This window comes from Bidens hawaiensis, unplaced genomic scaffold (assembly GCF_021521415.1).
Source record: "Bidens hawaiensis isolate Kalapana, Puna unplaced genomic scaffold, B.hawaiensis_p1.1 tig00032532_1, whole genome shotgun sequence".
In the NCBI taxonomy this organism is placed as follows: Eukaryota; Viridiplantae; Streptophyta; class Magnoliopsida; order Asterales; family Asteraceae; genus Bidens; species Bidens hawaiensis.
This window is the reverse complement of record NW_027495564.1, coordinates 3,745-30,586: the sequence shown is the minus strand read 5'-3', so window position 1 is coordinate 30,586 and position 26,842 is coordinate 3,745. Positions and strand designations below refer to the sequence as shown.

The 26,842-nt window shown below is 35.4% G+C and overlaps 3 protein-coding genes across 4 annotated transcripts; 1 reads left to right on the top strand and 2 right to left on the bottom strand.

Annotated features, from left to right (window-relative positions):
* The first annotated feature begins 382 nt into the window (after positions 1-382).
* On the top strand, positions 383-5,426 carry LOC143583812 (uncharacterized). Its single transcript, XM_077066017.1, has 9 exons — positions 383-428; positions 1,500-1,579; positions 1,796-1,945; positions 2,048-2,153; positions 2,230-2,412; positions 2,601-2,760; positions 3,292-3,596; positions 3,948-4,037; positions 5,278-5,426. The coding sequence occupies exons 2-9, from the start codon at positions 1,565-1,567 to the stop codon at positions 5,343-5,345; spliced, it is 1,077 nt and encodes a 358-aa protein (XP_076922132.1). The 5' UTR covers positions 383-428; positions 1,500-1,564; the 3' UTR covers positions 5,346-5,426.
* A 4,506-nt stretch (positions 5,427-9,932) lies between these two features.
* Positions 9,933-15,499, bottom strand: LOC143583798 (heterogeneous nuclear ribonucleoprotein 1-like). Of its 2 annotated transcripts, XR_013144245.1 has the most exons (6): positions 15,455-15,499; positions 13,212-13,538; positions 11,590-12,424; positions 11,218-11,535; positions 10,086-10,243; positions 9,933-10,001 (listed from the first exon to the last, which is right to left on the bottom strand). XR_013144245.1 is itself a non-coding variant. In XM_077066009.1 (5 exons), the coding sequence occupies exons 2-5, from the start codon at positions 13,461-13,463 to the stop codon at positions 10,230-10,232; spliced, it is 1,419 nt and encodes a 472-aa protein (XP_076922124.1). In that variant the 5' UTR covers positions 13,464-13,538; positions 15,455-15,499; the 3' UTR covers positions 9,939-10,229. The 2 variants fall into 2 exon arrangements, 1 of the variants encoding a protein (XP_076922124.1); XM_077066009.1 differs by having other exon boundaries at positions 9,939-10,243.
* Positions 15,500-19,593: 4,094 nt separating this feature from the next.
* LOC143583802 (uncharacterized) lies at positions 19,594-24,216 on the bottom strand. The gene is made up of 6 exons (XM_077066013.1): positions 24,083-24,216; positions 21,901-22,243; positions 21,343-21,427; positions 21,170-21,256; positions 20,522-20,773; positions 19,594-19,781 (listed from the first exon to the last, which is right to left on the bottom strand). Exons 1-6 carry the CDS (start codon positions 24,214-24,216, stop codon positions 19,705-19,707), a joined length of 978 nt encoding a protein of 325 aa, XP_076922128.1. The 3' UTR covers positions 19,594-19,704.
* Between the last annotated feature and the right edge of the window lie 2,626 nt (positions 24,217-26,842).

Here is a 26,842-nt window from a genome sequence, read left to right as displayed (position 1 = left end):
AGCTCGAGCTTAGTCGAAAACGTCCCTCAACAAACTCTACTATCTGACCATTCATAGTCCGCTGGTTTGTGTGGCGTTTTCAGCCTAAAACGCTGGGGCACCTTCCTGACGTTTTGGGTTGTGATTTTGGGTTATGTAGGAACGTTAGTCCAACTCGAATTTAGAGAGAGAGAGAGAGACGTTATGGGGCCATTTCTCACTACAATTGATTTTTGCAAAATTTTAAAATGCTGACTAGACGTCATATGACGTAAAATGTCCGGGTATGTCCCGCTTTGACCGGTCCTTATTATTATTATTATTATTATTATAGTATATTTTTTAATTAATATAAACAAAGCGCCTCCATTCTCAAACGAATAGGAAAACAGTTACAGAGCGTCAGAGCGTGTACCGTACGACGGCGTTTATTCACCGGAAAACCACAGGTCCGGCATATTATCACATCCACATCTCCTAATTATCACACACACACACACACTTCGTTTCTAATTTAACCGCTTAATTTCATCGATCTGTACAATACGTAATTATCACAGCTTGTTATTCGTTTCGAACACTTCAATTTCGAATCTACAGGTTGTTACAGATCCAGTATACTTTACTCATGTGAAACTGAACTCAAATCTGTCAGTTCGAGCTCGAGCTTGGCTCGGTTCGGTTATTATTATTATTTATTATTATTATTATTAATTAGTTTATATTTATATACGTGTTTAATTATTTTATATATTTTGAGGAAAAGTTTAAGTGAGCTTAAGCTTAGCTCGAGCTCGTGTAGTACTGTTTATTGTTTATTAACTGATAATTAATAATTAATCTATATGCGTTTTTTAATTAATTTAGATATTTTGAGAAAAAATTTAAGTGAGGCTAAGCTTGGCTCAAGCTTGTGTACATATACTTCGCTTGTAATTTAACTTTCATTTAGGTTAAATAATTGGCTAATTTCGTCGATATGTATAATACGTAATTTACAGTTATTCGTTTTGAACACTTCAATTTTGAAGCTATAGGTTGTTACAGATCTAGTATGCTTTACTGATGTGAAATTGAAGTCAAATCTGTGAGTTAGAGCTCGAATTTTTTCAAGTTGGGGCTCGGCTCGGTTATTATTATTTATTAATTAGTTTATATACGGTTTTCGTTATTTTATATATTTTGAGGAAAGGCTTAAGTGAGCCTAAGCTCAGCTTGATAGTATGTAGGTCATTAACAGGATAACAGGCGTTTAACCAGTTTAGACACGAATTTAAACAGTTCTTAAACATGTCAACCTGTTAAGCCCAAACCCAAACATGTTTAACTCCATGCTATTTCGTGTCGTTTAACAGGTCTGTGTCAGAAATTGTCAGCCCTATTATGAAAAGTACATATTTTATGGGTGGAACTGTGGATTACAAGTTTTGTTTTGGGGGAAAGGAGGGAGTAATTTGTTAGATGTTTGTTTGCGTAAATTGATAAATTAGTTGAACTAAATGTCTTATGCATACTTTTAGGTTAAATTTGTTGACACAAAGTCTATCTTCGTTGAAGAAATGTCTTCAGGTAGCATTTAGCTGAGATGAAGAACAATCAGGTTATGACATTTACATTTTTTACTTCAAAGCTATTAGTTTATAATGCTTAATATGTATTTAATATTTATGTGCAAGTGAGTATGGATGAGTTGTGTGGTTGCTACCTGGTTAAAATTGTTGCAGTCAAAGTCGTTTATATGGTTTTCTAGTTTCCTATAATATTGAAGTATAGAAGTTATTATAAAGTTAGTGACTGAAAGTTTTAAGATATGCAGGAGACCCTGGATACACCAGAAACAAAAGCTTCACATGAGTCTCAAAGTGACCTTCATAATAATGCAACAGAAGCTCCTGTTCCCGATTCTGGATCGGTTTCCATTTCAAGCAATGACAACAGAAAAGTTTCCCGTGAGGATATTGAACTTGTATGGAAGTTTTATGTTTTGTTTTACAGATTATTTTCTCTTGTAGAATTTTATAATAAAGTCAAGATTTGTCTTTGATGATACTGTTATTGAATATTGCAGGTTCAAAACTTGATAGAACGCTGTTTGCAGCTGTACATGAATAGAGATGAGGTGGTGAAAACTTTACTTAATCGTGCAAGGATTGATCCTGGTTTTACAACTCTAGGTAAAAAGTTGTAACATAATACAGTTTCTGTGATATACTTATATTAATTATTTTTACGTTTTTTTTTGGTGGATAGTTTGGCAGAAACTGGAAGAAGAGAATGCAGATTTTTTCAGAGCCTATTACATACGGTTAAAACTGAAAAAACAGATCATTCTTTTTAATCATTTACTTGAGCATCAATATCACCTTACAAAGTATCCCATGGTTCCAAAGTTACCTGTGGCCCCCATACACAAAGGGATCCATCCGATGCCAGGTAACCTGATTTATATTGTTTTAAATGATCTTATTATGTTTTTAATATTTCTAGTTTTGATAGGGTAGATATGATATTATGAAATTTAGAAAGATATATGTAAAATTATGAACTTTTAGAATGACTTTTATGAATTTGCCACTTTGAATTATTTTTACTATTATTCAATGCTACTCTTTGCAGTGCAGTTAACAATATGCCAATGGGATACCCTGTTCTACCACAACCTCAAATGGCAGCTGCGGGCCAACCTCATATGGATTCCATGGGTATGTCCAGCTGTCATGTGGTCAATGGAGTCCCTGCTCCCAGTAACTTCCAACCCATGCATATGAACTCTGGAAACGAGTGAGTTTTAATTAATAAAATTTGTTTTTTTCATGTCCTTTAAAATTTAAATTCACTGTTGAGCGTAGGTTTGCAACTATACAGTTTCTACTTTTATATGTAGGAGGGTGCAATTTCGTATATATATTTTTAAATATTGTAAGATCATATATACCCTTTCAAAACACTTAATATATCATAATTACTCCTTTCAAATATTTTTAAAAATAAAACCAGTTACATAAGCATACATAACAGTCTGTTTCATGCAAAATATGGATAGAACATTATGTGCCAGGATGGTTTATAACAATAACATTGTTTTCTTATTTGTTTGTTTATTGAACCATACTGTTATAAATGACCATTTTAATTTTATCTGCTAGATGGTTAAGTATGATATTTTTTTGGTGTTTAAAAAGATATATATGAAGTTTTGAACTTTTAGAAGCATATATACGAAATTAATATTCAGAAGGATAAATATAATGATTTTTATTTTATTAACTCTTCCTTACATGTGCTGGTGGTTGTTTTATCTGTTAACTGAAGTATGGCAATGGACAACAATGCCCCTGGTGTGACACCTGTTCCCGCTAACGACGCAATTTCACCTATGTTAGATTTGCCAATGAGTCCTACATCAGTGGTATCAAGTGGTCATTTTCCTTTTAATGCATCTGAACTATCGGGAATGGGAGTTGACACATCAGCACTTGACACGGCATTCACATCTGATGTGGCAACTTCAGTAGGATTGCAACTGCTACCAGATAACGGAAATTCAAGATCTTTAGGTCAAATCCCGTGGAATTTCAGCCTCTCGGATCTAACTGCAGACTTGTCAAATCTCGGAGGTAAATAATTTAAACATGTTATATTCATAAATAATCTTATTTGTCTGGATAAATCACATTACAATTACGAAAAGTTTTTGTTCACATAAGCATTTTTAGCATATGTTAATCTGACGTGGTGGTTTGCATTGCATCACATCCGCATTTAACATTTAAAACCAGTTAAAGTAAGGGTGGTTGCTAAATTCAATAATAAGTTGTAATCCGGTTTCTATTTTGCGCCTAAAATGTTTCATCCAACTGATTATTTGTGCATAGTAATCTTGTTTATATGCTGTATGTATTTATCTATTTATTTTAATTCAAATTATTATATATATACACATTTTTTTTCTGTTATGCTGTTTTCAGATCTAGGAGCTCTTGGAAACTATCCCGGTTCACCCTTTCTGCCTTCGGATTCAGATATATTGCTTGATTCTCCTGAGCAAGATGACATTGGTAAGAACACTGTTTCTTTCTTCAATTTTACAGGTGCAAATGAGCCTAGCTACTCGAGATTGGCTCGATAAAAAGCTCGATTGAGCCGAGCTTAATCGAGCCCAAGCCCGAGCTTCAGTTATCGAGCTCGAGCCGGCTCGAGAGCCGAAACGAGCCTGTCATTTATATAATTTTTAAAAATATATATTTAATAATTATTATTTAATATATATATAATGCTATGAAAAAATGAATAAAATTAACTAAATAATATATATTATTTTATACATAAAATAATAATAGAAAAAGTATATAAAAAATAGTTGATATATAGTAAATGAGCCGAGCCTGAGCCAAGCTCGAGCTTGAAAATCTACTCACGAGCCGAGCTCGAGCCTAGTCGAGCTCGGGCTCTGCTCGGCTCAGCTGTTTGCACCCCCTAAATTTTTACTTCATCCTTTGTAAAATGCAATGTTGACTTTGACCAGCCCATAACTAAAAAAAGGTTTTTTAATACCCATATAAGACACGTTTAATACAAAACCAATTTTAATTTATAGAGAAGAATTGTGGGAACTGCATAATGTACTTGTACGTGCTACTTTAACCGCCTTATGTATTACATTTAAAGCCAAAAATGTGTATATGCGGCTATCACGATTCATATGTATAGGATTGAAATGACACTACAATAGTACAACATATTGATTGAAATGGCCTGGTCCCCCTTATAACACGTCCCGCTTGAACCGTTCTTTTTGCTATTTTTAATATTAATAATAGAGTAAACTGCGGTTTTCGTCCTTGTGGTTTGTCCAAATCTGTGATTTTAGTCCAATAGTTTCAAATTTGCGATTTTCGTCTCTGTGGTTTCATTTCACTTGCAATTAAACCCGAATTCACTAATCCCGTTAAGTCTTGTCGTTAAACCCATCAGTGTGTCCTTCACGTGAGGGGCAGTTTTGTCCTTTTTTTTCCCCAAAATACACCCTAGCCCCTCACATGAGGGGGCTTGCGAGGGGCTAGGGTGTATTTTGGGGAAAAAAAAGGACAAAACTGCCCCTCACGTGAAGGACACACTGATGGGTTTCACGACCAGACTTAACGGGATTAGTGAACTCGGGTTTAATTGCAAGTGAAATGAAACCACAGGGACGAAAATCGCAAATTTGAAACTATTGGATTAAAACCGCAGATTTGACAAACCACAAGGACGAAAATCGCAGTTCACTCTTAATAATATTTTTTAATTATATTTCAGTGGACGAGTTCTTTGTTGATTCGATTCCCGGACCACCATGCTCACAGTCTGATGAAGACAAGTCTTAGTTTAGATTTGAAATGTTTCTAGTTCAAGGAACTTATTAGGAAAAAAAATACCATAAAGGTCTGGTTATTTTGGACCGTTGGATGGAAGTTATTATGCTATCATTTCATTTGTTGTTGTTTTAGCATATATCTGAATATCTCAGCATCTTGTTAATTTAAGATTCTTAAATAATTTGATGTTAGCATATATAACGGATTAAGAATCTTGGTAATTCAATTCCGGACCCGGCCCGGAACCAGTTCCTACCCTTACCCAACCTGTGGGTACGGCCTGGTATTGGATTTCTCCCCGGAGTCCGGAAAAAACCCGGTCAAATACTCGACTATACCCGGAACCGGCTCCTATTCAACATGGTTTTGACTTTTGTTGACCATACACGGAACCGGTTCCTGAAAATGCACGGTTTTTGCACCTCTATCCGTTGCGGTTGGGACACAGTGGGAACTCGGTCGGCATTGGATTTCTCTTAGGAGCCGTACCCGGAAAACCCGGTCAAATACTCGACTATACCCGGAACCGGTTCCTATTCAACCTGGTTTTGACTTTTGTTGACCATATCCGGAACCGGTTCCTGAAAAAATACACGGTTTGTGCACCTCTATCCGTTGCGGTTGGGACGTAGTGGGAACTCGGTCGGTATTGGTTCGGTTCGTTACGGTGACGGTTCATTTCATAGGAAAAACTTGTGGGGTTGTTTGTGTAACTTGTGGAACATGAGGTTACCATATAATAAAGTTGTGGGGTAAATTGTGTAATTAATGGAACTTAAGGGTAACCAAATTAAAAAGTTGTGGGGTTGATGGTGTAACTAAATGAAAGTTGTGGGGTCATATGTAAAAAGGTAAATAGATACATGGAGTTAATTGTGTAATTAATGAAACTAGAAAGGTATCATATGAAAATTTTGTTGGATCAAATCTCTGCAAGGGCTTTAGTCTCGTGTAGAGGTGCACAAAATACCCGGTTCCGGACCTGACTCGAAATCATTTCCTATGTACGACCTGGTATTGGATTTCTCCCTGGACTTGTACCCGGAAACGGACCTGCTGGAACTGGTTTCTCCTTTACCCGGTCAAAGCCCGACACGACCCTACCTAAAACATGGAAAAAAACTCGGAAAACCAGGTCAAATACCCGACTATCCGGAACCAGTTCTTACCAAACCCAGTTTTGACTGCTGTTACCCATACCCGATTTCGATTTCTACAAAATACTCGGTTTGTGCACCTCTAATCTTGGGGACGAGGTTCTTACAGATTTATTGTACAAGTAGCAATGTAGTTTTTTAAAGTTTAATGATTAGGATAATAGTAATACAAAAACAATAATAATTGTTTTTATTTTATGATTGTTCGTGTTATTGTTATTATAAAATGCGTACACTCTTTCACCCGCATAGGTAAATTAACAAAAAAACGTAGGGACATGATATTTTGAACAAAAATAAGATTCTAATTTAGGTAAAGTTATTATACAAATGGAGAAAAAAATAAGAATTACGAGAAAGATTTTTGGCAAAAAGAAACCCCTTAAAAATAATGAAAAATTAATAAAAAAATCAAAACTCAATTTTTAATTAAAAAACGAAAAATGTAAAAACATAAAAATGTTTCCACCGTCTTCCTTATCCTCAAAAAAAAAAAAAAAAAAAACACACACACAATGTTGAGTGAAAAAGACAATTGTGTCTTTATGTTTATCATAGTGTTTTGTGTTTATTTTCGTTATTGATTGTGTCTTTTTTTCTTGATATTATGTTATATTTCTTAACATTGTGTCATATTTTGTTCGCCATTGTGTTATAATGACATCTTCGATACAAAATCAATTCCAAGTAGAAAACTACGAAAAGTCGAAAAGTCTACGAAGCATTTATATCCGGTCCCAATTGATATTGTATTGACATCTATGAATAGTTTATGTTACATAAAGTTAACTAATAGCAATGAAAATACCTAACTTTATGATAATATTGTTTTATTGAAAAAATTAGTTACAAAATAATAATGTTATCTTCATGTTGTAAAGTTGGAATAAAGTGGAATGGTTACCAGACAAAACATCCATCTTTCAAGGACAAATCTCTTTTAATCAAGTTAGGGGAGACATGTCTGATTTTCACTATCAATTGCCATATCTTGTTGCCAATTGACTACATGATTTTGACTTCATGGACCAACCATTGGCTAAATTCAATTAATGGGTAGGTAAAAAAGGTAATGATAAACAATATATCCATCAAATCACTACTTTTGTCAATATCAAAAGAATAAAACTAGTTTTAAAGGTTCATGACAACTAAAATTTAGAGACTAGAGTTAGGGTTTGTTCGAGCAAATTCTCAAAATAATTTAATTTAAGGAGAGTGATTTTCAAAATAGTCTTCTTTTAAAACTGTCGGCGGAGACAACTTTTGAACCAAATCCGTCTTAGCCGATGAGTTTAAAGTTGGATCAGACAACTTTCAGATCAAAACTATCGGATCCAACGAATTTTGAAAAAAAATCCATCTTTTTAAAATCTATCTTTTTTCTTGGAAATACGAAAACTTTGAAATTTTGTTTTTTCTTAATATTTAATTATTATAATTAATTTTACTCATGTTTAGTTTTTCTTTTATAACTTTTATAAATATAAAATTTTACAACATTATGAATATACCACTGATATGAGCTTACTTTTATCTACATGCCGATATAAATTTTATTTAAAATCGAGTCGGGTCAAATTTTATTGAACTTTTCGACATAAATTTGACCCAAGTCGGTTTTGAGTAAAATTTATATTGACACGTAGATAAAAATAAGTTGTCTCAACGGTATATTCAAAATTTTATAAAACTCTATATTTTAAAAGTTTTAAAAGAAAAACTAAATATGAGCAAAATTAAATATAACAATATTATACTAAAACCCATCTCCTTAGACTATTTTGATCAGGACGATTTTTGTATCAACTTTAAAGGGTTTGACGTTTTCATGTGAACTTTGCCTGACTCATACATATGGCGTAATGCTATTGGATCTTGAAACCCATCGGCACCATTCCAAATGTATCTCCTCTAACCATTTTCACTAAAACTTTAATGGAATGATTTTAAACTTTGGATCAATTTGGGATTCTCTCTCTACAATTGGATCATTTTAGGAATTTTTCTCTTGTTTTTTGGGTGATTTAGTTCGGGGCCGGCCTATGGGTCAACGAAATCAAACAAGGGGTTAGGTCTACACTAGTAAAATTGTGTTATTTGAGACTCGTATAATTTGAAAGTGTCATTGAGTTGCTAATTGAGACTTGTGTACAAAAACAGCATACAAAATCATCAAAGTTTAAAAAATATGCATCGACTCACCAAAGACAGGGTTGGCGCGAGATTGAATGCGATCTAAATACATGCTGAGTTTCCAACTCAAATTGGAGATGTTGTCTCGAGTCAATTTCACACGTATTGTTATTGACTCGAGTCATAGTTGATGTTAGCTCAAAAGTATAGTACTTTTACAACGGTTTAAGTGATTTTTATTAACATCGTTTGAAACTACCCACAACACTAGAATGAGCTTCCTAAGACGGGATGTCACCTGTCCACTATGCAGTCGATCTCGATGGTATATCGGTATTATCTCGGTTATCGGTCCTTATGTGAAATATCGGTCAGAATATAGATACCGACAATATCGGCGATATTGACCGATATTTCACCGATATTCCCGATATCACTGTTTTAAGTCTTAATTTTCAACTTTTAACGTTTGGTGTTGGTGTTTCGAGTCTTTAATCAGTTCATACTTGTTACAATTGTTAGTGTTGCAAAAGGTTAATTTGTTAAAAGTAGGAGAATATACTGAATTGTTAGTGTTAAAGTGCTATATATATAAATTCTGCATGATATTAAGATTACCGATATCCCACACATCTCACTGCGATAATCGATATCTCAAATATCAGTCCTCGACCTATACCCGATATTTTTCCGAATTAACTGCTTAGCCCGTCCATACTGCTTTCAGCGTTCTAGGCCTGATTCACCCAAGAACACCATCAAAGAGGAAACCCACTAATGTGGGAAAACCTCTCGAGTGATGCTTCGAACCGGAGAGAAGCCTTGACCATCAAATGACTCATTAACTAACTTCTAAGAAGTCTTTGGTGATTTGAAATATGCATATACAAGGCATATAAAAAAACTAACACAAAACCTTTATGACTAGTGCCTGCTGATGAATTTAACGGGATGTTTGAACGCGCATTAACGAAACGCTTATTCCGAACTAACGAATTATGATCAAAATAAACAGAATAAGATAACCAGATATTGAGTTGATCAAATTCAAAGACATAAGCAATTTTTATACATCTCCCAATTATCAACTTGTTCTTGCAGCATGAACCAGAAGCAAAAATATGGTTAAAATAATAATAATAATAATAATAATAATAATAATAATCAACTTATTAACTGTTATCCGTGTTACAGTCAGTAAATCAAGAAACTCATAATCTGCAAGCAAAATACCGGAAAATAGTACTGGCAACATTGCCAAGAATTACAATTTCTAATAATAATGAAAAAAAACAGATATTATTTATACTGCCCTTATTAAAGGGATGCACAATATATAACTCGTTTTCGATTTTACAACTTCGATCAAAACCTAAATGTCAATTAGAAATCAAAATTCATAAACGCAAACAAAATCCCATTTTTAAATTTCGTTTCTTGATATGTATAAGCGTACCGTATCAAGAATCCTCAGATCAAACTGCACCAAAGATGCTGATGGGCGTATGCTAACAGGGATATGTACCAAAATCACATTCCAGCTCAACTGATATGCTCCTCGTGCTAAAGTCGTGTTACCGTATGCAAAACATGAAAACTTCTATGCAGCAATTTCTGTCAAGAATTAAAAAAAAAAAAGTTAGTACTGATTCTTCTTATTAATTAATATATCCGTTAATAATACACGCACACACATACATGCATAGGATCAAGATATTTTGAGAACTAGGGTGAGTTTTAAGAACCGCAAGGAACTTGTCCAAACCATCTAACTTTTTTTTTCTTTTCTGTTTCATAATGTATTATAGGGTCAAGTAATTCTACAAAGGGGGACAAAAATGAGAAGGATTTGTAGCCTCACAAGAAAACCCCTAAAAAAAATTAAAAAAAACCATAACTCAAAATTTAATAAAAAACGGAAAAAGTAAAAACACAAAAATGTTTCCACCGTCTTTCTCGTTCTCACAAAAAAAAATGTTGATTAAAAAACATCATTGTCTCTTTTTGTTTATAATTGTGTTTTGTGTTTATTTTCGTCATTGATTGTCTTTTTTCCTTGGCATTGTCTTTTTTCCTTGATATTGTGTTATATTACAACATTGTGTTATATTTTGCGATCTATTGTAGTTATAATTGTGTCTTTTGTTCATTTTCATCATTGTGTCTTTTCGTCGTTTTTTTTTTGAACGGGAATGATGGGGGAAACATTTTAGTTTTTCAAATTTTTTCGTATTTTATTTATATTTTGAGTTATGATTTTTTATTATTATTTTTGAATTTACTTTTAAGGAGTTCTTTGTCTCGTCACAAATCCTTCTTACTTCTCATTTTTGTCTCCCTTCGTATTTTAACTCTACCCATGTATTATATGCTAATTATACATACGAAAAAAAAAACATGTGTAATTCGACTTCTTACATATCTGTAACCGTGGTTGCAAAAAATGTGTGAACAGTAAAAGTTACATTTGTAATCATCGGACCCACATTTTTTGCAAGCGCGGTTACACTTAACGGTTATGTAAGAAGTCGACTTGCATATATATTTTTATTAATTATTAAAAAGGTAGATAATAAACATAAACATACCTCTACTTGTTTGTCTATTTGCAATACTATAATTCCCAACATACCCTTCAGAACTCCGGCCCGCCACATCTTCTTCACTGTCAAGCCCAAGCCCAAACGAGCCCGGCCCATCAACCTCATGAACCGAAGATTGCCAAGCCGCATCTCCATACAACGAACCCTCACGGTACAAATTACCATACAACCCCTGATGACCATTGTTTGACACATTAGATATTGTACTCGCGCCCGTAACATTGTTTCTTCCAACCAGCCCATAATTACCATCTTCGCCCCTAAACCCGTTTATATTTCCATTATTATAACCCGGAGCATTACCTCCATTATTATAACCCGGAGCATTACCTCCATTATTATAACCCGGAGCATTACCTCCATTTTGAGAATTTAGCCCCCAACTTGCCCCGTTGTTCCCAAACAACCCAAACCTGCCACTTTCCGAGCCCAAATACGAGCCCGACCCACCCGGGCTCGTGAGCCCGCCATTCCCCCACACGCTTCGGGTCGATGGCCCGATAGGCCCCTCGGTCCTCCCACTACCTTGATTATATCCGATAGGAGTATTGTATCGATTTGGATTTCCACTCAAATACGGGCTCAAAACCTGCCCGTAGCCCGACGACCCACCAAATCCAGTTGGGCTCAAAGATGGGTCCACGTTGGGTGGACCAAAACCGGGTGAACCAAACTGAGGGAACCCGGTTCGACCACCGACAACCGGGCTGAACCGACTGTCCATTCGAACTCCATAACCGCCAATCGGGCTCATATTGTAACCTTGCGGGTAGTTACTCGTGAGAAACGTGTTCGGTCTGTTTAACCCGTAATTATATCCGAGTAACGGGCTACGGGCCGGGCTTGGAGACAACTCTTTAGGGACGGCCCGTTTGACTTCAACCATTTTCCCATTAAGTTCATGGAACGTTTTGTATAATACTCGATCGACCGAGTACTCTGAATCATATGTAATGAAACCAAAACCTCTTGGCCTTTGAGTGTTGTGGTCATACATTACCACCACATCTGTGATTGTACCAAACTGATCAAAATAAGCTTTGAAGTCGGTTTCGGTTATGCTTGATGGTAAACCACCTACAAATATTTTCTTTGTGCGCCCCACGGGCCCCACTGGAGATCCTTGAATGCTACTAATGGTTCGGTTGAGACCGTGGTAGTCTTCCCTTGGAACCGCCTTTTTCGCTTCAACCTGAAAATTTAAAACCAAAATAATAATTTAACATGAAGTATGAAAGAAATAATGCAAACTCTAGAAAAAGATTTTATTTTTTCGATCTTTATGATACTTTTCAACAACAAATTTCAAGATTTAGGGGCCGGTTCGATGTGTATTTTTTAAGTGATTACATGAGGTTGATCAGAATAAAAAGATTAGTAAAAATGATTTTTTTTTTTAGTGTTGAGTGTTTGAAAAATTATTACGTAGATCAGAATCACATAATTGTAATAAAAATGAAACCAAATATTAAATCTATCATGAACTATGAAAGAAACAATGCAAACCTAAAACTGGTTTCTTTTTTAATACTTTTAAGATACTTTTCAAGATTTAGGAGACGGTTCGATGTGCATTTTCTATGTGATTACATGAGGTTGATCAAAAAAAAAATTTGGATGTAAAAATCACTTTTATAGTGTTTTAGTGTTTGAAAAGCTATGAAATTGACCATAATCACATAAATGTAATAAAACATGGTGCATGAGATTTTAAGTATGTGCTTTATGATGCTTGAAGCAGTAATAGTTACTTTTGACAATGTTATGCATTTGTCACTCTTTATTTTCAATATTTACAATAAAGATACATTTTTTAGTGTTTTGAATTAAGCTATATAAGATTTTGCTTATTTCAAACTGATTATTTTTGCAGATTAAAAATTACAATTTTACAACTGATGTGAAATAAATTACTTTCAATATTCATATTATATTATATCACATTATGCTGCATAGGTGTTTGGACACAAGAAACTTACAGTTCGGCCATCGATCATATGTTTTTCCTTCACGACTCTCTCAGCAACAGCCAGATCAACAAACACTACGAATCCAAATCCTCGTGCACGACCAGTCAAGCGATCTCTCATAATAACAGCCTCAATAACCTCACCGTAACTACTAAAATACTCTTTCAAACGATCTTCATCGGTATCCCAAGAAATCCCACCAATAAATAACTTACCATTATCCGGTTCCATCTTCTCCACAATCCCATGTTGAATTGCCATAACTTTACGACAATCTTACGCTCAACAAGCAATTTGTGTGCTGTTGCTGTTGCTATATTGCTATCTCAATTTCAACTGCAATTCAAAAAAAAAAAAAAAAAAAAAAAAAAACTATTGTAAATATAGATGAGATTTTTTGAGTGCAAAGAATACAAATTGAAGAAAAAATGGAAGCAATGGTATTTTCGTGATTACGCTGCGAACAAACAAGCCTACTTGAGCTCGGATCAATAAAAAGCTCGAAAAGAACCAAGCTTTTTAGAGCTCGAGCTGACTTCGGGCCTCAAATAAAGCTCATTAGTTATCGAGCTCAGGCTTTGTATGGGAAGCTCGTTTAGGCTCATCAAGCCTTACCGAGCCTTGTGTATTTTTAAGTTTCATCTCTTTTGAACTTCTATATATTAATTTCACACTGCACAGCCGAGCTCGAGTCGATCTTTGGCTCGTTTAAGTTACTACACGAGCTCAAGCTGAGCTTAGGCTCGTTCAAGGTTTCTTTAAAAATATATTAAAGTAATTAAAAACGCATATAAGTCAATTAATAGAAAATGAGTTGACCCCGAGCCGAGCCTGAGCTTGAAATAACAACTCAGGAGCCAAGCTTTAGAAAAAGAGCTCCAGTCCAGGCTCGGCTCGGCTCGGCTCGGCTCATTTACACCCGTAATTACACTACAACAAGTACAAGTAGAGTAATGATAATTACTCGTAAAGTGTAACATAATTAATCTATACGGCGCAATGACAATATTGCCATTGCGTCCCCTTTTCTTATGACTTCGTATTATTCGTACGATTTTTTTAATTGTGCATTAAGCTACATTAAAATACAAGTAGAGCATAAACCGTGGCACACTTATAATTATTAGTTTACTACTCTACTTATATTTTGTTGCAGCGTAACAATAATTACCCTACAACAAATAAAGCAACACGTAAAGTGTAGCCTAATTATTATTACTCGGCTTTTTTGTTATAGCGTAATTACTTTGTATATAATTATTATTCCAATAACAAAATTCAAACAATTTAGCAGATTGCAGACAAGTAAACAAGGCGAAAATCAGTAATTCACTAAACAATTTCAATCCAATTTCAACCCAATTTCAACCAGTGTTTAAAAACCAATACGAACCGGCCGGATGAACCGGTTAAACCGGATTTCGCACAGCAGTCAGGCATTTTGAGCCCAGTATTTCTGACTGGTTTGCTAGAACATCGAATCATTGGTTTTTTCGAAAATACCGGTTTTTACCCGCAAACCAGTTTTGAGCCCAAGAATTTTTTATATTTGCGACCCATATTTTTTCAAAATTTTACTTTTAACCTAGCGATTAACAATGAAAGGGTGTAATCTTTAGGATTAAGTGCTTTTTTATTATTTATATTATTATGGATTAACTTTTGGAGTATTTTTTATTATTAATATTTTGCATTTATATGAAATTACAGGTAAACTATTGAACCGGTTGTAGCATTTTTTAGCCCAATCTGGTACAAGTTAAAAACCAGTTTTTAAAACATTGATTTCAACAACAAATCATGAACTCAAACATTACTCATCATAAACCCTAGTTCAACAGATCTAATTACCAATACAAAAAATAAAAATAAAAAAAAAGACACTAAATAATAATAATAATAACAATCAGCTTATCTTGATGCAAACATTAACAGTAATCAATCATACCCACATCAAAATTTGAACTTGAATTCAGATTTAACATAAAAAAAAAAAAAAAAAAAAACTAAATAATAATAATTAATAATAATAACAACAATCAGCTTAACTTGATGCAATTAAACAACATATACTAATCCGATTACTAACATTAACATTAACCAATCAATACCCACATCAAAATTTGAACTTGAATTCAGATTCATAATAATAATCTTGAATCAAGATCCAATTGGGTTGATTCATTCAGATGGGTTTGAATTGAACAAAATTGAAGAAATTGAAGATGAATTTGATGTGGATGATGACTCACCATTAATGGAAGGTGGGTTTGAGAACACGAAGAAGAAGAAGAAGAAGAAGAAGATCTAGAAACCATATAATAATAATATTAATATATATGAAAACAGAGGAGGATGTTGTTTGATGTTTTTTTAATCCAACAAGGGGTGTTTAAGTACTTGTTTCGATAGTTGGAGGGCTGTTTTTTTAGAGCGTAAACGAGGCGAGCTGAGCTTTCAAGGGCTCGAGCTTGAATTCGGCCCGCTTATTATTTTGTTAATTAATTTATGGATATATTTTTTTATTTTTATCCAATGTGGGGTGTTTAAGTACTTGTTACAGTAGTTGAATAACTGCTTTTTGAACAGATTTGACTGAAAGTTTTACCTTGTGGATGTAAACGAGCCGAGCTTATAAGGGCTTGAGCTTGAATTCGGCCCGTTTATTATTTTGTAAATTAATTTATATACATTTTTTTTATTTTTATCAAATGTGGGGTGTGTAAGTACTTGTTACAATAGTTGGAGGGTTGTTTTTGCAACAACTTTGACCGAAAGGTTTACTACCGGGGTGTAAATGAGCTGGGCCGATCTTACAAGGGCTCAAGCTTGAATTCGGCTCGATTATTATTTTTTAAATTAATTTACAGACAATTTTTTTTATTTTTATCCAATGAGGGGTGTGTAAGTACTTGTTACAGTAGTTGGAGGGTTGTTTTTGCAACAACTTTGCCCGAAAGTTTTTATCGTCTGGGTGTAAATGAATCGGGCAGATCTTACAAGGACTCGAGCTTGAATTTGGCTCGATTATTATTTTGTTAATTAATTATTATGGACATTTTTTTTATCCAACGAGGGGTGCGTAAGTACTTGTTACAATAGTTGGATGCCTGCTTTTTAAACAAGTTTGATTGAAAGTTTTACCGTCTGGGTGTAAACGAGCTTGGCCGAGTTTATAAGGGTTTGAGCTTGAATTCGGCTTGTTTATCATTTTGATAATTTATTTATATACATTTTTTTATCGAATGAGAGGTGTACTTGTTACAATAGTTGGAGGGCTTCTTTTTGAACAAGTTTGACTGAAATTTTTACCGTCTGGGTATAAATGAGCTGAGCTTATAAGGGCTTAAGCTTGAATTCGGGCTTGTTTATTATTTTGTTAATAAATTTATACACGTTTCTTTTATTTTTATCCAATAAGGGTGTGAAAATACTTGTTGCAATATTTGGAGGGCTATTTTTAGAACAAGTTTGAATGAAAGTTTTACCGTCCGGGTGTAAACGATCCGGTCTTATAAGAGCTTGAGCTTGAATTCAGCTCGTTTTTTACTTTGTTAATTAATTTATAGACATTTTTTAAATTTTTTATCCAACGAGAGGTGTGTAAGCACTTGTTACAATAGTTTGCAGGGCTATTTTTTGAACAAGTTTGACCGAATGTTTTACTGTAGGGGTGTAAATGAGTCGGGCCGATCTTACAAGGGCTCGAGCTTGAATATGGCTCGTTTATTATTTTGTTAACTAATCTATATACATTTTTTATTTGAATTCAACGAGGGGTGTGCAAGTACTTGTTACAATAGTTGTTGGGCTGTTTTTCGAACAACTTTGACCGAATGTTTTACTGTAGGGGTGTAAACGAGCCGGGCCGATCTTACAAGGGCTCGAGCTTGAATTCGACTCGTTTATTGTTTTGTTAATTAATTTATGGATATTTTTTTTATTTTATCCAATGAGGGGTGTGTAAATATTTGCTACAATAGTTGGAAGGCTGATTTTTAAATAACTTTGACCGAAAGTTTTACAGTCGGGAGTGTAAACGAACCGAGCTGAGCCTGGCTTACAAGGGCTCGAATTTGAACTCGGCTCGTTTATTATTTTGTTAATCAATTTATATTATTATTATTATTATTATATATTTTGAGAAAACATTAAATGAGTCAAAGCTTGGTTGTAAAGTGTTAACTTAATACATAGGATTCCAAAAGAGGTAAAACTTATAAATACACAAAGCTCGTTAAAACTTGGTGAGCCTAAATGAGTAAAGGCTCAAGCTCGAAAAAGCTCAGCATGTTTCGAGTTTTTTTTATCGATTTCAGAAACATATAGAGAAATGAAAGTAGAGGAGGAGGTGATGTTGTATTGTGTTTTTACCGGGCAATTTTGTTGAGGATTGGAAGTTGAGGGGTGTATGAGTACTTGCTAATATAGTTGGAGAGTTGTTTTTGCAACAATATAGGTTTTGCAACAATAATACCCGTATTAAAATAACTAGGGTATACACGAACCGAGCAGAGCCGGCACTTGACTATGCTTGAGCTCAGCTCGTTTTAACTTACAAGAACTAGAACTAGAGCTCGTTAGTGGTTTTTCAAGCTTGGGCTCGACTTGTTTATTATTTACTAGTTAACTGATAATAAGTTTTTATCAATTCGAACTCGAAAAAACTCGGCTCATTTCGAGCTTCTTATCAATCCGAGCTCAAGTAGCTCGCGAACATATCAGCTTGTTTGCACCCCTAACAAACATAATTGGACTGAACTGGTCTAATCTAATCTAATGTAATCCAAAACCGCATTTTGGCTCTATAACATTCAAAGTCCGAGCTTCTGGTTTGGGTTCGATGTTTCCATGTAGCGAAACTGAAAAACCCAGGGGGGGGGGGTGTTGTGTGGTGTTTTATCCAACGAGGGCACTTTAGTTGAGTAATGGAAGTTGAGGGGTGTGCATGTACTTGTTATGATAGATGGAGGGCCATTTCTGTAATAGCTTTTACCGAAGTCTAAAGATGGTTTTTTACTAAGAAATACGACAAGGAATGAAACATGTTTGGGTTGATGTTAATAGATTAATTGTTGATAAAAACATGTAAATGGAACAATCTTGTATGAATATATTCAATACTTCTAATCAGTTTTATAAAATTTATTATTCCTTAGACAATGAAGTAGCCCCAACGAGCGTGAGAGGAAGCCGACTGCATTAGCCCCAATGGGCGTGAGAGGGAGCCGGCCACATTAACTCATGTTTACGGGCACACCGCACCGTTGAGCATGAGTGGGGGCGTTAGAGTGTGGCACATGAGTCTGTCAATAGACGTTGGAGTGCAACATCATTTAAAGAACCATTTTATAACGACTATAAATAAATGCATAAAATATATTTAATTATTTATAGCAGACTACACAACTATGGGTGATCTATGTATACCATTTATATTTACAGAAATTAATTACACACACTCCATATATTTATATGTTTTATTTACTAAAAATTACACTTTCACCGGTCACCATGGACTTTTTACTTGAATGTAACGCCTACATGGCTCACACTCACATGGGTACGCCCCATTTCCTTAGGAATGGCACGCAAATCAGAACCCGACCCAACGTGTAAACCGGAAACATCTAGGGCACGTATGTGTCTATATGATTGGTTTTTAAAAATTTGTGGGCATACGATGGGAATGTATTAGGTGACATTGACCCGCTTATTTTCTTACCAAACCATACTCCAAAAATATCATTTTATTTATATTTTCATTTTACCCAAGTAATCTTCTAATTATTTACATAAGTGTTTACTTGGATGATAAAGTTACATAAACATTATATATCGTAAGAAATATACTATGAACCCCAATGATAATCTTTAAAAGACTAACGAGAATACCTGATATAAGACAAGTATTGACTATTGTATGTGCTAACACATCATTTGATTAAAGGGCATTGCTAAACGTACCCACTTAGCTTAATTTTCACTAAATGCACCCAAAATATCGTTTATGGAAAAAGCAAATAATGGTTCGATCTTGCACCATCGACTAATTACAGACCAAACCATATTTGTTATTTCGCACGTTATCAAAAGATGTTGAACTGTCTCATCATGTTGTCCACCTAAAGAGCAAAGACTTGAAGGAACTCGTACATGTCTTCTTAGTAACGCCGATCTTGAGGGGATCTATTCGATAATGGCTCGCCAAGTGAACACATTCACCTTCCGTGGCGCCCAAATTTAGTCGGAGATGAATTCTTGTTTAGACGCTAGAATAAGATGAATATCAGCTTATACGATTAAATGAAGTTCAAAACGCGTATTTATTTTGAAGATTTCTTGTCCAAGGAAAAAAGGCTAGTTGTCAACGGTTGTCGAGAATAATTATGCGAAAAAACATAACCACCAATGCCAGCCCCTATTGCTTCAACAGTAATCACTACGAGTACAACCTTTGTTATAAACAATTTGACGTCGCCCACAAACCAAAACGACCCCTCTAAAGTTCTAAATGATGACCATTAGCAAAACAATACGACACGATGATTGGTCCCGCCATGTCCCCAAGCAAGCACCCTGAAAAACAATGCAGCCATGTCAAAAATCTTGAAAAAATAATGAGTGTGTTTGGATATGTGTTCTAAAAAGATTGCTTGATACCAAATAATATGATCAAATAACCATCTTTTATTTTAAATAAAATATACAAAAATGTGATTCTAATGTTTAAAGTTGTGATAACATATAGTCATGTTTTTTTGGGAAAATGACAAGAATGTCCATTTTGACCATGGCAATCCCCAAAATGTCCATACAAATCCCACCGTTTCCATTATGTCCTGCCCAAAACCAACCGGGCCGCCTTTTTTTTCTAACCCAATGATCGAGTGACACCTGTCAAGAATGTTTCATTTTCGAACGCTCCCGACAAAAATGAGTTAGGCGGCACCTTTTTTTTTAATCTAAGCGTCGGGTGGATTTTTCTAGGCGTTGGGTGGATTTTTAAAATCCAAGCAGCTACTAGATTCAATCTAGGCGTTGACGGGAAACGTTCTAGACAAATGACAAGGGTCGATCAATCATTGGGTTAGAAAAAAAAAAGGCGGTTCCGGTTGGTTTTGAGCTGGACATAATGGAACCGATTGGATATGTGGGGGCATTTTGGGAATTACCATGGTCAAAATGGACATTTTTGTCATTTTCCCTTTTTTGAGTGTTTCACAAAGCATAAACAGATAAAAATTATGTAGCCGTTCAAAAAATATATAAAATTAAATAAAACGATAAAAATATTAAATAAATTTTTAAGTGCTTACCAACTGCTTGGCCAGACGATGGGCGGAAAAGGGTTGCACCAATCCCGGCTCCTATGGAAGCAAAAACTAGTGACGCGCCACATCTAACCGTGACACCATACACCTTTTTACCTAGAACTTTGGCTCGTTCTGACTGGTCAAAGTCAACATCAACATCTTCCTCATGATTGGATTTATAAATATCACGAACAAAACGATAACATTCAATCCCAACTTGAACAAGCCATGATGCTGCAACTCCTAAAAAGTGGCCTGCTCAAATAAATCAATCGTCTTTAGCGTTTCGAGATACATAACTTCATAGCAGATTGGCATCATTGCAAGTAAATGAAATACTTTTTCCACATGTAGAATATTAAAATTTTCGAACTTCCAACTTAATCTAGGCACCAAAATATAACCAACGTAAGATTTTAACCGATTTTAGAAACCAATCTCACTTTATTTCAAATGCATACTATAATGATATATTCCATCATATTTGTAATACCAATAAACAATATGAAATTAAATAAAATGAGCACATATAAAGTTTTCGGAATATAAAATAATATATAAAGTATGATCAGATAATCATGCTTTTTTTTAAATAAAAATTACATTGTTCAAAGCCTGAAACCAGTGAAAACACAGTAGGACATAACTGACCTCTAAATGTTGTTCTGCTTACACAGAAAAAATAAGTATAAAATGGCATTCCCCTGTTAGCTTTGCGCATGGCAGATTTTGGGACATCTAGCATAAACAATAAAAAAATTACATTTTTTTTATTATATTATAAAAAATTAGCGTGTGGCAGTAACAAGAAGGTATGTGTGTACCTTTAAGAAGCTTCCATGCAGCACGCTGTGAAAAATGGTGAATAGCAAGTCGTTCTAGAACACGTCTAGTAGTAACAACACTCGTCTGCAATGAAGAAAATGTCATCCTAATGCCTAACCATTTGAAAACAATTAAAAAAGCAGTTTCATATTATATATTGCTTTCCAGTTTCCACAAGTTCAAAACTTCATAGTACCGTATTTTACCAAATCTGCCCATTTTTAGTAAATAAATATGTTTCTGATAATAGCTTATTTCACTAAATATATGAATAAAACGTCATCGGTTGAGCCGATCACAATAATAACATATTCTTATTTGTTTATTCAGTAGACTGTTATAAGTTACTGATTTTACTTTATTTATTAAAGAATGAATAAATTATATTACTTTAGTGCTTTACAAGGGTATGGAATTCTGAAGATATTTATAAGATTTCAAACAGTTATAAGGATATATAAGAATTTAGTTCATGATTAAACGGCCACACCGAGTATTATTGTTCAAACAGTTATTATACAGACTTTAGAAACACTTAGAAACAAATTAATACTTACTTCACGCAAAATTTGCTTTACTGATCTCTTAAAAGGTACAACCAAGTCAACATGATGGTCATCGGAAGAGTCCGGGAGTGAGAAATCGTCATCTTCTACTTTAGGTACCAAAATGGGCAGATAAAACAATAAGAAAGACCTCAGTGTTGTTAACGCGAAGGATCTCGGCTGGAAAGCTGAAAACAATGGCTTTAGCTCTATGAAATATTCTTTTGTCTTGTAGTTGAGTGTATCATGCCTAAAGATTGTTTCGGATGCAGTCCTTAAACTAGAAAGGTAATCTTCAGTCAAAAGAGGCGGTGTAGGACCAGCATCACAATAAGCAAATCTTTTTCCACCGAAACTGTTTCATTGATATGATAAATCGTTAATAATTTAAACTTATATAAGCATATTGCTGCTTATAAACAAAGACTTATATAAGATGGGCTCCGGCTAATTCCCTTATAGGATGGGCTTGATGAGATAAGATAATACACAGATGGGTCCGGGCTGGAAGTCCAAAGCCCGGATCGCCCGGGAGATGGCCCAATCCAATCCGAGCATCATAGGGAAATCTGGACACCAGACAAGAGTTCGTCGGCCGACCAGACAGGCAGCCTTAGCACATACCGGGATTGCATCTGGAGCCAAAGGCCCATTCCAGATGTGTGTTATCCGGGACGAGCCTCGTGGGCCATTTATTGCACAAGATCAGGAATTACAGAGTCCGTCATGACTCATTATGTAATGCATTTAACGCGCATCACCTCTGTTTCATATAAAAGGAATTCCACTAAGACGAGAGAGAGAGAGGCATTAAATAAAAACTACCTATTACTTGATACGAGCATTAATTATCATTTACTTTTGTTTCTTCCGGTCCTCTCTGGCCCGGCCCGGAATCGTGTTTCAACTGTTTTAATTGTTAGTCACTACTTGTTCGCATCATGTCCCGTTAGTTTCCCGGATCCAATCTCTCAGATTATGGGTATCTGTATCGGATTTAACAAAAACCATAACCAAACACTTTGGTTATCAAAAAATCATAATTCATCAGTTTCGGTTAATTGCTCAACCCTACCAAGCGCCCCCTAAATCTTGATAAATCAATTTAGTTTGTAACTCTGTGTGATGGATTTTCATTTCTAGAGCAGTTTGTCAGTTAAGGGTACTCAGTATTCGAATCGGACTCAAAAAACTCGAGATTTGATTCGAGTTTAGTAATCAAATTCGAATCCAGCTTCAATTTTTCAAATCAAATTCAGCTTTAAAAATTCAAAATTTGAATAATTCGAGTATCCGAAATTATATTCATTGAACACCCCTAGTTCGGTTTCATGAAATAAGGTATTCTCAATAAGCAGTTAAAGATTGCTTATTTCAAACTAGGTACTTTTAGTGGATTCAAATTTCAAAATTAACTGCTTCTGTCTATAACAACAGACTGTTTATTTGAACAATCCCAAACACTACTAGAAGTATGCATGGTTCGGCTCAATTTATGTCAATAACCGAACCCATAACCAAACTCATCAGGCATCAAAATTCAACCATAACCGATCAGTTATGGTTCGGTTGATAATCGAGACCATAACTGAACACTTCGGCTATCAAAAAACCAGAACCGACCAGTTTCAGTTAATTCGGTTAATGACAATAACCGAACACTTCAGCTATCAAAAGACGGTTTTTTGATAGCCGAAGTGTTCAGTTATTGTCATTAAGGGTTTTTGATAGCTGAAGTGTTCAGTTATGGTCTCGATTATCAAAGGATATGGTTTTATGATAACCGGAGTGTTCAGTTGTGGTTTTGATTATTGCAATTAACTATACCTTAACTGAATTAACCGAAACCGATCGGTTATGGTTTTTTGATTATATTGCAATTAACTGAACCGTAACTGAATTAACAAGAACTAAAAGGTTATCGTATGGTTTTATGCAATTAACTGAACTGTAACCAAACCGTAACCGAACACTTCGGTTAACATAAAACCATACCATAACCTTTTAGTTCTGGATAATTCAGTTACGGTTCAGTTAATTGCAATAATCAAAAAACCATAACCTATCGGTTTCGGTTAATTCAGTTATTTCCTCAAATCAACCAAACCTAAGTATTCTACTACCATACAAACAATCCACAATAATAATAATAATAATAATAATAATAATAATATAAAAAAACTATAGATGTTACCCGAACAAAGGCGTAGATGCTGCGAAAGGCGTGACGTAAGCGGCGGCGGGGTATAAGCCGGTGGCATGTAGGGTTTGGCCATTGAGGCTGGGGTTTTTTCTGAATAGATCCATTAGTAAACCGATTGCCGCCATTGTTCAGTAATCAGAAGCTGTTGACGGTTGGAATTTGATGTCTTACGATTGAATTGAATGCTTTCAGTTCGATTAGAGAAGTTGAAGATGAGTGAGTTAGGGGTGTTTGTTTTTTCTTCAAACATATTCGAGGGAGCTAATGTCTGCACGCGCGCAGACATTACCTTTGAAGACTGTTTGTTTTTTTTCTTAAAACAGATCTTAAGTTATCTTCTTTCATCTTAAAAGAAAAGCAAAGAAATCTTGCTTAAAACATCTTCGCAAAAAAATCATACTCTTATCCCTTTGAAGCCACCCTCTCATCCACTCCTCCCACCACCGTCCGCCACCACCACCCACCGTACGCCACCACCACCATCCCCCACTGCCACCGTCCACCACCATCCACCGCCACTACCCACCGTCCGCCGCCACTACCAGCATCCACCACCACTACCCATCGTCCGCCACCACCACCACCACCACCATCCATCACAGCCACCACCAATCACCACCGTCCACCACCCACCACAACCGTTCATCACCACCACCACCCACTGTCGGACGCCATCACCGTCAACTACCACCGTCCACCACCCACCAAAACCGTCCATTACCACCACCCACTGTCCACCACCACCATCCATCGCCACTACCCACCGTCCGCCGCCACAATTTTATTATTATATTTTCTATGTAACTTGAATAAATGACTTCTATCTTGTGAGATAAGTTTGACAGTTATGCAGACAGTATCAGCTTATAAAAACAAACAGTCTTATATTTTCAGCTTGCAGATCTTCAGACCACATCTTCAGTTGCAGACATGAAAACAGATGAAATCAGCTTGCAGACAGTTTATGTCTGCAAAAACAAACAGCACCTTAGTTATTATAAGTTATAACTAGACTCAACGACGTGTCCTTTTCTTTCATAAGATCCTGGTTTGATTTGGAACATTGAATTTGCATACTCGTACTCGTGCTCGTGCTTCGAGTGAGTGTTTACGGATAGTGGTCTTAGGGGATGGTTTTGGAAGATTCGTTGGTTGACCAAAAGAAAAGTTGACATTATATGTTTGGTGCTGATTATTTTTTTGAAAAAGGTCTATGCAGGCTCTATTGTCTACGTCGCGCAGACCACGTGCAGACATTATCATCTATAGACTGTTTGTTTTCTCGAAGACGTTTCATTAAGAAACGTCTGTGCAAGCTCCTCTTGGTGCAAACGTGGTCTGTCCACTTCTGAGATCTTCTAAGGTTTGCGGATGGTTAAAACGTCACACCCTACCAACACCCATTGTCCACCACCACCACCGTCCGCCACCACCAACGTCCACTGCCACCACCCACCGTTCGCCACCGTCCACCCCCACCACCCACCCACCACGGCCATCTGCCACCACCAACGCCCGCCACCATTCGCAATTGTCCACCACCACCGCCGTCGTCCGCCACCACCATCGTCCACCACCCAACCCCGCCTTCTATAATCACCACCGCTGCCGCCCGCCTTCTACCACCGCCGCCACCCACCCACCACTGCCACTATCACCATCCAGCACCCACCATCACCCACTACCACAGTTTTTACACCACCAGTTTATTTTAGCAATCTACAGACGCTAATAAATATAAATAATTATTTTTTGTGACAACAAGTTGGCTTCTTTGGACTTTTTTTAGCAAGTAATTTGGTTCCGAAAACGTTATAAATCACACATTGTGTCGGCAATTTCAAATTTCAAGTCATAAGTTGGTAAACTTGGAGACCAATATTGATAAGTATATACTCTAATCATGTTGTAATTAAAATAGGTAATGTCTTGACTAACAAGTTAAGGTTATTATATACAATACGAGTTATGGTCAGGCATTGAATAGCATCCGGGTTACGATTTTTTCATCAAGAGACACTGGTTATGTGTAATAAGGACTCTTGAGTTATATTCCTCTATAATTAATATATTAAGAGTTATTTAATAAACTTTTGCGTATGTTTTCGATCTGATGAGTTATATCAACTCGTTCTTAGTGTGACAGTTTCGGTTCCAGGGCCTAAGGGCATTACATCTTCTATTTTGGAACCAACATGTCACGAGTCATATGTATTATGTAATATAAGAGTTGTTGAGTTATATTCCTATGTAATAAGTCATGGTTTCTTAATGTATATATCATGAAAGTTGTGTAACCATCATAAACGTCATGTTACCATGAATAGCACATGAAAGATAAGTTTGATCACGATACCATGTGCATGTTGCTAGCATACGGTTTTTTTAATTATTTTTGTGGTTTCTATTTATAGAAAGTAAAACACTAGCATAAGCAAATACAAATGCAAAAATAAAACAAAATAAAATTTTATTACTTTATGTTATTTAATTTGTAAGACCCCGAATCCCGGGAATCCTACAGTTGGTAATCACCTCCCCAAATTCACAAAAATTTAAAACCAATCGATTCGTTTTATTTAAAACAAGTTCAGAGTAAATAACAGCGGAAAAGTTTAAGTATTAAAAATCCCAAACGCGGGTGCAAGTGTGCAAAAATCAAATGTAAATAAAATATTCGTTTTATTTGAAATCTTCATCTCATTAAAATCGTTTCAGAGTAGTAAACAGCGGAATAGATAACATCAAAAT

What these genes read in the sequence shown, in the direction of transcription:
- LOC143583812 (XM_077066017.1), top strand. An exon ending in CCCGTGAGGATATTGAACTT is followed by an intron (nt 1,946 to 2,047) that starts GTATGGAAGTTT and finishes TGAATATTGCAG; the next exon opens with GTTCAAAACTTGATAGAACG. An exon ending in AGACTTGTCAAATCTCGGAG is followed by an intron (nt 3,597 to 3,947) that starts GTAAATAATTTA and finishes TGCTGTTTTCAG; the next exon opens with ATCTAGGAGCTCTTGGAAAC.
- LOC143583798 (XM_077066009.1), bottom strand. Translation starts at nt 13,463, where the DNA reads ATGGCAATTCAACATGGGATTGTGGAGAAGATGGAACCGGATAATGGT. An exon ending in ATATGATCGATGGCCGAACT is followed by an intron (nt 12,425 to 13,211) that starts GTAAGTTTCTTG and finishes TTAAATTTTCAG; the next exon opens with GTTGAAGCGAAAAAGGCGGT. An exon ending in GCTAAATTCTCAAAATGGAG is followed by an intron (nt 11,536 to 11,589) that starts GTAATGCTCCGG and finishes ATAATAATGGAG; the next exon opens with GTAATGCTCCGGGTTATAAT.
- LOC143583802 (XM_077066013.1), bottom strand. Translation starts at nt 24,216, where the DNA reads ATGGCGGCAATCGGTTTACTAATGGATCTATTCAGAAAAAACCCCAGC. An exon ending in TGCATGGAAGCTTCTTAAAG is followed by an intron (nt 21,257 to 21,342) that starts GTACACACATAC and finishes TGTTTATGCTAG; the next exon opens with ATGTCCCAAAATCTGCCATG. An exon ending in ATCGTCTGGCCAAGCAGTTG is followed by an intron (nt 19,782 to 20,521) that starts GTAAGCACTTAA and finishes ATTGTTTTTCAG; the next exon opens with GGTGCTTGCTTGGGGACATG.